The sequence below is a fragment of the Danaus plexippus genome (genome assembly GCF_018135715.1).
Source record: "Danaus plexippus chromosome 29 unlocalized genomic scaffold, MEX_DaPlex mxdp_37, whole genome shotgun sequence".
NCBI lineage: Eukaryota > Metazoa > Arthropoda > Insecta > Lepidoptera > Nymphalidae > Danaus > Danaus plexippus.
This window is the reverse complement of record NW_026869858.1, coordinates 474139-484593: the sequence shown is the minus strand read 5'-3', so window position 1 is coordinate 484593 and position 10455 is coordinate 474139. Positions and strand designations below refer to the sequence as shown.

Genomic DNA, 10455 nt, shown 5'->3' with positions numbered 1-10455 from the left:
AGTTAAAATCTAAAAGAAAAAGCTTTACTATACATTGATTGACAAAACACTATTTGAATACTTTATAAAAATAATTTATCCTCAAGGTTCCTAAGAACTCACTTTATGGCGACAGGATTACCTACGACAACATAAATTTTGGCTAAATACTTTTCTCTCCTAGACTTAAGTGAATTGAAGGAGGCCAAGTCAAGGGCCTGTATTTTATATTTTCCACTTTAGAAGCCAAGCAAGAAGAATCCTATTTAAGTGTTCAAAGACCTAGAGTGCAAGCCTCATTTTCATTCAAAGTTCAAACAAAAAATAAAGAAAATTTTTTATTTCAAAAATTTATTGATCACTTACAAATGACTGTACAGAGTATTTTATTTTCTCGTGTATCGTGTCAAGTCACTAAATCACGACTTTGAGCTAATTAAAAATAAATAATTAAAAAAAAAACTATATACATCTTATATGACTAGACAATATATTGAAACGCTACTGACAAAAAATTTAACATCACTTCCACATGTGCGCTATGACACTCTCCACACTAAAATTTTATTTGCTTCCCTGATGAAATACACGCAGACGAAAAGGCACTTTTCTGGTTCTAATATTCGTAGAAAAAAATTAGGAGAAAAAAAAACTCACATTCGGTCACAGGGACTGTCCTTAGCGCTTATATTTTGAGTATTTGACAAAGTCATATATTATACAAGTTCAACAAAAGATTAGATCGAAAGCAAGAAATTTAAATTATTTTATCGTGCAACGTCTTCGCTCTACGACGTTAAGACCAGAGATTATTCCCAAACTCACATCACTGCCATCTATTGGTACAAAAATGTCATAAATTCAGCGCCACCTAGTGTCAACCTAAGTGAACAGCTAGCACTTATCTATAATTTAAATACTCCAAGCCTCACTTGTACCATAATATTTACACACACATATATATATACTATTAAGACATTCAGAAAGCCTTTTTATTCCTCTGCGGTAATATAGATTCCTTTGCAAAGCTGAAGAAGGAGAGCAGGCTGTACTTCTTTGATTTTCTTGATAAATAATCTGTCACAACGTTATCGTCATCTGTTGAAACAAAATTCAGGTCGTTCACACATCAACGCTGTAAATTTCACCCGGTGGGTTACTTAAGTGAAAAATTTACGTGATATACAAGCTGATGCCTGCGGTTTTGTCTATAGTTTAATATTAATATTCATATGTAAATAATAAAATTGTGCTCATCGAATAGTAATGTCCTGATGCGTATAATAAAATTTTACTTATATGTTATTAAATAAAATAATATATAAAATCGTATATGTATATATATTGTAGTAAATAAGGTGACTTGCCAAGTAAATGTACCCTTTCCCCGGTCGTGGGTAGTACGTTGTCGTTTGCTGACAGCGACACGAACAGGGCGAATGGCACCACCCATAGGCATAGAGTGAAGTACGCCAAAACCTGGAAACATTTCATTAGTTTGACAATTAAATTGGTCGAATTAGTACAGATTTTTTATGTCACAGTATATACAAAGCATTTAGCCTTAATCATTACATGGATTAATAGTAATACGTGAAGATAAATGACAGAAAATTGCCAACGCTCGGCTTGTAGTGTCAATACAAAGTTAGATCAAAAATACACGTCTAATTTGGCTATGTTTTATATGAAAAATCTATTAAATCAGTTTTATCATACAAGCAGGATATACTAACGATGTATGTATCGATGCATATAATTGCCATTATTGCCATATATATACAAAAAATTATATATTCGCTATATATTTTTACTTGTTTCACATAAAAATATTTAAAAGATCCTTTAACTCCCTCTACTTACTGATATTGGGTCTTGGAATAGCATAAAAATTTGGTTATTTGTTTACACACCTCCGAGAAACCGTAATACACCTCTCCGAAATACTTAAAAGCTAGGTAGTGGTGGAGAATTAAGCTAGCGACGCCTGTGATAAACGGCAGACTGGTCACTCTGACGACTGGAAAATCTCTCAATAGAAGCCCATGTAGCAATTGTTGAAAAAGTCCCAATGCGTTAAAGTATAGAGGTATATCCTCGAATATTATTAGACCTATGTGAATCGCTGCTGTCGCCTGTAAGGAAATAATTTACAATCAGGATATTTCTTGAAACAAATGTTCTATGAGACCAAAAAAATCATCTATGAGAATAACATTCATAGAGAATAAGGAATAAGTGGAAATTTTAATTCTTCACATTTTTCACTTACAATAATTGTCCATGATATTATATATTTTGCTGTAACCGTGTACTCTTCAACTAATTCTGCGAGATAGAATAATCCAGCAGCTGGAATATTAAATATACAGACGTTACGATACATTTTTTTTTTTAATAAATTTATACACGATTCTTACGATATTCAGCTAGAAAAATGACTTAAATAGAGAATAACGAATTGTACTTCAACTTTCTTGTAACAATTTATGATAATTACATCCCGGATAAGCAATAAAGTTCTTTTAAATAAGGCACTGTTGCCAATATCGCGTAATATAATATATTAGACACATTTAGACGAGAAACCTTATTTTATTATGACTGTCACACACCTATTGCTAGAGTTATAAATACGGCTTGTATAACAAACGATACAATACTCAATAAATATAAGAAAAACATTATTATTTAATATGTAAACTGTGTTTTTTATATTTTATAGGTTGTACGCGTTGTAATTTGTCAAAATATGTCTCACGTCAGATTATCAATGTCAAACCAAAAATATGTCATTGTTACGAAGAGCTTTTTTAAAGTTTTGCTTTGAAAGTAATAAATAATGACAATAAAATAGTGAGTTTAAAAATAATAATTAAAGATTTTATTGATTGACTGACTTTCAAAACGAAGTATTATATTTTATTAGTGTTTAAAAAGATTTCAAGAATATATACAAGTTCTAGAAATGAATTGTATTATATATTAATAGCGGGTTCAAAACCTGGCAAGTGCCAATGTAATTTTTCCTAGTCATATGTACTTTCTAAGAGTATTTAGACACCACTGACGGACGGTGAAGGGAAACATCGTGACTGAAACCTGGACTTATAATTTGAAATTATAAGTTTGAAATCGCCAATCCGCCTTGAGCAAACATGGTTATTAATGATCTAACCTTCTCCATGTGAGAAGAGGCCTTTGCTCAGCAGTGGGCACTTTGCTGATGATGACATATTAATAGTATAGGACCGTTTTAAAATATTTGTTTTATAATCTGTTTATTCAAACAACAACAACAACAACAACAAAATAAAATAGGTTTTCTGTAAATTCATTATTGTGTTCAAAAAGTATTTACTTGTATTGATTTGCATAAAGTTTTACTGTCAAAATGTTTTATTATTGTTGTATCATAAAATCAATAAAAAAACTCCAATACTTATAGATTACATATTTATTAATCAATAAGGTTACAAAATAAGATGAGAATAAAATGAAATTACTGAACGATCAGCAGTGTTTCGGCGTAGATATCGCCATGTTGATTTGTGGCTCTGCATCCGTAATATCCGGTGTCAGAGTTTTGGACATTCTTGATGGTCAAATCAGCGACCGTGATATTGCCTTGTGTTGTTTGTGAAATCACAAGTTTGTCGTTTTCAGGTAAACTTTTAGCATTGTAAGTCCATGTTATCTTGGCAACCGGAAGTGCTGCAACTTGGCAAGGTATCGTCACATCCCTGCCGGATACAGTGCTGTCTTTCGGCTCCGGTTTCTTAGTGAACTCTGGTGCACCTTTAATAGTATTTAGTTTAAAATTTCTGTTACAATATAATGGTATTATTATAGCACTTAATGTTTTAAATATAGGGTATAATTTGCGAAGGTTTTTTGAAGTGAATCTTCTTATACGAATTGCAACAATGTTGCGTTAAATATTTAACGCAACAGAGCGGGAGGAAATGCATGGCGTTCAAATGGCGGGCAATCAAAAGTGACTTATAAGTAATGTTAATAAAGTTTGTCTTAAAGAAACACTAACAATTTCTTAAAAATGAATTTCTACCCGTTCCTTTTTTCATTCCAACATTACTAAGTTTCGCTTCTTCCGCGCGGAGGGACTCCACGCACAATATCTGATCTTGTATAATACAATTTATTCCCTTTTGAAACTGAATAATATAGCCGTTTACTTTGTGAGTGAGTGAGTGTGTGCGAGTGAGTGAGTGAGTGAGTTGTGAGTCTTGTCACACGTACAAAGACAATTCTAGACGGCATGAACTGATTATATGTTAAGTACGCGGATCATATTAAGAAATAAATGAACAACGCCGGGCAACATTGTTGTGTGGATAAAATATCATATAACGAATGTCGTTTGCTGACTCCAAACGATCACCAAGCCGTGTGAACCAGAAGATTCCTGATACCACACAAGCAATGGAATGGGATTGCTATCCTAACATCGGGGCAATCATGTAGTCTGAGGTATATGTTATAAGTTTTAATATGTAATTGTTTTAATAGTATATATATAAGTAATTTTAGTATTTTTCCTGGAACCTCTGACAGCTCTATATAATTTATTTTATTTACAAATAGATGATTATTTACATCAATAATCATCTATTTGTAAACTATAATAATTTCCTATACTTACTGACGACGCGAACGCTGATCGTATGTTCTTGAGGCTTTCCGACCTCATTGTCCACGATGCAGGTGTAGTTCCCTTCATCCTCTAACCAGGTCTCCTTGATGAGGAGCCTCTTCCCAGCTGTCCGGTTATATCTGGTGACGCGGTCTTTGGGACTATTGTTTACGTTCTTGCCATCTTTGTACCAGTCGGGATGGGCGAGGGGACTGCTTACGGAAACGGAAAGCAAATGAAAAAAAATATCGACGTTAAAGTTAGAATAGGTATATGTACCTAATGTTTAATTTATTAAATTATAAAAAAAAAAGTTTGAACTATATAAATTAGAATCGATTATTAAAAACATACTTTATTTTATAATCTGTTAAAATTTACATGGAAAATGTCCGTGGTGGGGATTGTTCATGGTATTAAAAAATAATAAATTCCATAGCGACAAAGCTGCATACAATTTCATATTACAACGTATTTTCCGGTCATAAAACACGATTCTATTCTATGTGAAGTAATTTTTCCATAAAAGCAGAAAACGATAACAGAATCGTTAAGTTAAATGTTACAAGAATAATTTTAAATAATTTAACTATATATATTTAATGTATGTCTGGCGAGAGTGTTGATTTCTGAACGTAAATCTTCGGAAGAATGATTAATGATATTATTTATTTAATATTTACATCACTAAAACAGTATTAATTTTTTTTTAAATCTATTTTGGTGTTACAACCAATGTAACGAATGATGAAGTGATTTTCTGTTCATTAAAAAAAAAAAAATCTTTCACCAAACTAGTTCTCTTATATTAGTTGTAAACTTCATTATTTTTTTGACTCTCAAGAAATACATCAACTGATTAGTGCATGGCGTAAAGTAATTAATACGATTGAATAGATAGAAATAATATTTTTTAAGGCTACTCACGTTCCGCCATAGATGCAATATATCATAGTGACTTTTCCAACTTGGCCGATAATATCGTTACTGACATATTGGAGCACCAGCTCGCTGTTGGACCCGCTGCTGGGCTGCACGTCTTCCATGACGTGTTCCGCCAAGATCACGTCACCATCGTGGGCTGGTGTCTTTGCAACACACACGTATTTATGATCAGCGCTCGTATCTTCCTTTGTTACGTTAGAAAAATACAGCACACCATTTGGAGATAGCGTGATACGTTTATCTAGGATATTCCTTGATATGCTCGGATCGGATACGGATTGATAGATCCACTGTATTTCCGGTTTCGGATAGCTGTTCGGTATTTCGCAATCCAGTTGGTATACTTTACCTTCGATGGGTTTGTGGTTCTGGAGTGTTACTTTTGGTATGTCAATGAAAGCGAGCTTTACGTTAATGATTCTAGTGCTGGCTGTACCAGCCTCTGTCTGAGCGAAGCACTGATATTTTCCTTCATCATCTTTCTTAGGATTTTTGAACACAAGCGTACCTTCGTTATCTCTCTGGCTCACCTCACCAGACGGTTCGAAAAGCTGTCCGTTTTTAAACCAGCTGTACCTATATAAATAGAGATTTGGTTTAAAACCATAAAAATTAAATCATACAATATTACAATAAAAAATTTATATATATATATATATATAATTCTTAAAATTTTACTGCAACCAAAAACATACTAGCATAAGTGGCATAAAATAAATTCAGTTCCATCAAATATTATGTTATTTGAAAATTGTAATCAATTATTTAATATATACTTAATTATATTATACCTTATGGGTGCTTGACTCTTGTCTTCAGTAGCACACTCCAGAACTAATTCTGGCTTCCCAGCTCTAAATATGACTTCCTCTGGCGCCTCCTTTAGGACTTGAGCGTCTTGCAGAGGCAGTTTAGCGCCTGATAGAATAATTATATTATATATTTTAATAAACATAATTTTTAAAGAACTATAAATAAAGTTTTAAAACACAAATAATCTTTGGTAAACTTACCTGAGCATACCGCGACGCATACAGCCAGAAAATACGGTAAAAATCGCGACATCGTTTCCTGAAATTAAATAATATAAATAACTTGAATTTAATTATCGTGACAAAAAAAAATTCTAAACAAAATATATTAAATCATTTATAAATTATTAAATAAATATAAAATATATTTTAATTTAATTATCTGTATTTCACCGCTCGCACCTTGTATTGGCGGGAACTCGTGTCATAAGATGTCGCGACAAATGCTCAAATGCTCTTTATATAGGAGCGTCCGTACTCATCCGCGATATAATTTTATTATACCTATATGCATAAGTACTAAAAGCTGTTCTGTGCAACTTTACGTCTGTGTGTTGATTATAAATGGGTGTTATTAATCTAATATACAACAACTATTACGATTTTGAAATTCGGGTTAGTGAAATTATTCGAAAGATATTAAAATTATAATCAATTAATACTAGGTATGAAAAATAAGATCATGTTATTTAAAAAGAATATAAGTTTATTGTATTTTCTCTTATTTTTCACCAACTTTTTATTACTTGGAATTTGAAGACGTTTCTGTTTATTACAAGTGTATTATTTAATATTAATAGTAAAGTGCTATGTAATGCGATACTATGGAAGCTGTATTGAAGATTTTGTATGTAAGTAACGAGGTATATCTTTACAAAAATGTTTATTTTATGTTGTTTGTAGTGCTTTAACGATTTTTTCGCATATCAAATAGCGCATTGAGTATATCCTATCCGGTAATTTTGAGGTCACAGACGTTCCCAGGGTGCAATATTTATATCATAATAAAGAGTATCAAACTATTATTTGTTTTATTTTCTGTATCATTGCATCGTGAAACATTTGCACGCGTTATTGCTCATAAGGAAAACGTCAAAAATCATCTCACTTGACACTTGATGTGTAATCTGTCGTAAGATAATTGTAATCATGAAGCTTTTAAAATTATAACCTCGTGCTGTCCTAAATCTAGGGGCTGATAAAAATAAAACTAGTCTTCTCTTAATTAAAATAATAATAATAATCAAAAAAACGTCTTTATTTCAATCGACAAACTCCTTCGTATTTTTTCGTATTACTCAAGATTATAAATCGTCGAACAAATAAAAACGATGACATAGCAAAGTATTCAACGAAACTAGTGCGAATGAAGCCTTAGTTTAAAAATGATAAAAAATATTACTTTAATTAAAATCCTAATATATTGTTTGTTTGTGAAAATATCGTCAAAGTTTTAACGCATAAAAATACGTAACGAGTCGAGAAGTCTTTTCTCCCTTGTCATAATATATTTTTTTAAGAATAGTAACTTGAGAATAGACAATAATTTATGACTAATAAATGTTACATGCATAATGCATTATATTCATGCCATTTATTTAATTTACACAGAATAATGATTGTGCTCAAATCGAATTTAATCTATGGTAAACATCAAACCTCTATGGAGGATTTAGACTAAACAGGGAAAGTTCTTTACAAAAACAATATTATGTCAATAGATTTTAATCTAATGACCTCTGACCTTGAACTCTACTTGGTAATAACCTAGACGTAATGGAAGTGTAAACAAAAAATGACAAGCAAAATAAACATTATAGAAAATATTTTAAATACGGTAGAAAATATAAGAAAAGTTCTTGTAAGGAAATTCTATTTTTTTTTATTTACTTAATAGTATTTTGTTTTATATCCATATTAATAAAAATAAGTGAATTTTCTAAAATACGAGCAGTCTTACTCACTAATTAATTATTCTACCATATCATCGGTAATCTACCAGTGAAAATATTGTCCGTCCGATATTTTTCGCAACGAACGTATAAAAGCAAAAAAAAATGTGTCAACGAATAGAAACTACAATTTTATTTATTTAAAGTTTAAATGAAACTAGTTTCATTTAAATGAATACTCGCGAAAATCTTAGATCTCATTATTTAAAGTTATTAATATTTTTAATATAAAAAAAAAACAAACATTAGTTCGCAAGTAATAGAGAAAATATTGACTTTATAAAACCTATATTTTTAAAATGTATATCATCTAAACTTTTTAAAGCGATGCAAGGGGAATAACAAACAGGCAACCATCTTTATTAGTTAGTCTGCGCATCATCAATTATTCACCTGGCGCGGGCGGTGTGAATTTTTAATTTTTTTATGTTCATATGAGGAAAAATAAACATTTTCCTGTTCTCGGCGCGGTGAATCCCGCGTCGAAGGTTAGTAAACAAGGAACGTAGGTTAATAGATGAGCATAATGTAGTAGAGCATGACGTATGTCATATAAAAAAAAAAAAATGGGGATGTCAAAAATAACATTCACAAAAAACGTCAAAGTCAACGTCACTGTAAGGAGTATTCTTATAATTTATTAAAGAAAGATTAAAAGAAATTTTTTTTTTTCAAGCGACGGATAGATGCGTATTTATTTTAAAATAAATAATTTATTTACGAAATCACATACCTGTATGATTAGATCGAATAGCGTTGGAAATCAGTAACGCTTCATACATGTATGTGAATTTTAAATGTATTTTTTTTATTATATATTAACACTAACTAAGCGGTACTGTCGCTACGAGTCACAAGTATTAATATTTGAAAAACAAAAAATGTCCAACTACCCGTATTTAGTTCGTCGATACGAAATTACGGTAAGGTCGTTAATAAATTTGAATGAACATAATCAATTTTGCTTTTCCTGAGAAGATTAAAATTATGATACATTAAATTAAATCTTTTTTATTATGTATCAAACAAGTTACGTTATTTGAGTAATATATACTAAAATCGAAAACGGAACACGTTTGAACAATTCATTTAAAATGGCTAGTAAGGGTTTTCCACCGTCACGCTATATAGATTCCCGTTTCTTGTTGCATCATCTTCAGCCTGTCGGAGCCCACTGCTGAGCAAAGGCCTCTTCTCACACGGAGGAGGTTAGAGCATTAACCACCACGCTTGCTCAAGGTGGATTAGCGATTTCAAACTTATAATTTGAATTATAAGTCCAGGTTTCCTCACGATGTTTTCCGTCACCGTCTGTCACTGGTGTCCGAATACTCTTAGAAAGTACATATAACTCTCATTAAACAACCTACATTTATGTTATGGACACAAATTAGTGGACAAAAAACGTGATACTCTCCGTATGCAGTCTAACGATACAAACTTTTGGTAAGCGTACTTGTTTTCAAGTGGAAGCCTTATACAAAATAATTTCAGACGACTCATGTTTTTTATAATTGTACTACTAATATAAACATATATATGTTTGTTTAAATCTTTTACGCAAATTAAACTCGACAGATTTCATGAAACTTTCCAGTAACAAATAATCTAGATACATCAGAATGAGACAAAGTATCATACATCCCCGAATTTCGTGAGGTTACAGCGTTATCAAAGCATGATCTCTGTATTGTGTGTGAAGTAGCATGACATCTATAGAGAGAAAATCCGATGTCCGCGTTCAAAAATCACGTGAACAAAAAACTAGTATTGAATCATTAAAGTTATGAACATTGTTTACTCTATGAAAGTAGGGGTTTTAACACATTTGCTTGAATCACTCCGTCGCACTAAACACTAGATATACCTAGTTGTAATTCCTAGTAGAAGTAGTGTCGCACATCAATAAAATTTTCAGGAAAATAAGTAACAATAAAACATAAATTGTTTACAAATTTTATTGTCATTCATGATTATTCATACCGACTCGCGTTCTGCCTTTCATAGGTATTTAGCAACGTTGAAAGGTTAAGTTATCTTTTTCAACTGTATGAACGCAGCGTAAATAAAACTTATAGTAATTAACGGATAACGGTTCGTGTGTAGTGTCGTG

At 31.6% G+C, this 10455-nt stretch overlaps 2 protein-coding genes across 2 annotated transcripts; both read right to left on the bottom strand.

Annotated features, from left to right (window-relative positions):
• Positions 1-304: 304 nt before the first annotated feature.
• Positions 305-2754, bottom strand: LOC116776977 (protein TEX261). Its single transcript, XM_032670299.2, has 5 exons — positions 2595-2754; positions 2252-2331; positions 1893-2114; positions 1347-1458; positions 305-1077 (listed from the first exon to the last, which is right to left on the bottom strand). Exons 1-5 carry the CDS (start codon positions 2662-2664, stop codon positions 959-961), a joined length of 603 nt encoding a protein of 200 aa, XP_032526190.2. The 5' UTR covers positions 2665-2754; the 3' UTR covers positions 305-958.
• A 664-nt stretch (positions 2755-3418) lies between these two features.
• Positions 3419-6888, bottom strand: LOC116776974 (hemolin-like). Its single transcript, XM_032670297.2, has 6 exons — positions 6793-6888; positions 6592-6649; positions 6370-6496; positions 5561-6154; positions 4643-4845; positions 3419-3777 (listed from the first exon to the last, which is right to left on the bottom strand). Exons 2-6 carry the CDS (start codon positions 6641-6643, stop codon positions 3482-3484), a joined length of 1272 nt encoding a protein of 423 aa, XP_032526188.2. The 5' UTR covers positions 6644-6649; positions 6793-6888; the 3' UTR covers positions 3419-3481.
• Positions 6889-10455: the final 3567 nt, after the last annotated feature.

What these genes read in the sequence shown, in the direction of transcription:
- LOC116776977 (XM_032670299.2), bottom strand. Translation starts at nt 2,664, where the DNA reads ATGTTTTTCTTATATTTATTGAGTATTGTATCGTTTGTTATACAAGCC. An exon ending in ATTTATAACTCTAGCAATAG is followed by an intron (nt 2,332 to 2,594) that starts GTGTGTGACAGT and finishes TTAATATTCCAG; the next exon opens with CTGCTGGATTATTCTATCTC. An exon ending in TGTATTACGGTTTCTCGGAG is followed by an intron (nt 1,459 to 1,892) that starts GTGTGTAAACAA and finishes AAATGTTTCCAG; the next exon opens with GTTTTGGCGTACTTCACTCT.
- LOC116776974 (XM_032670297.2), bottom strand. Translation starts at nt 6,643, where the DNA reads ATGTCGCGATTTTTACCGTATTTTCTGGCTGTATGCGTCGCGGTATGC. An exon ending in TATTGCATCTATGGCGGAAC is followed by an intron (nt 4,846 to 5,560) that starts GTGAGTAGCCTT and finishes TTCCGTAAGCAG; the next exon opens with TCCCCTCGCCCATCCCGACT. An exon ending in GATCAGCGTTCGCGTCGTCA is followed by an intron (nt 3,778 to 4,642) that starts GTAAGTATAGGA and finishes ATACTATTAAAG; the next exon opens with GTGCACCAGAGTTCACTAAG.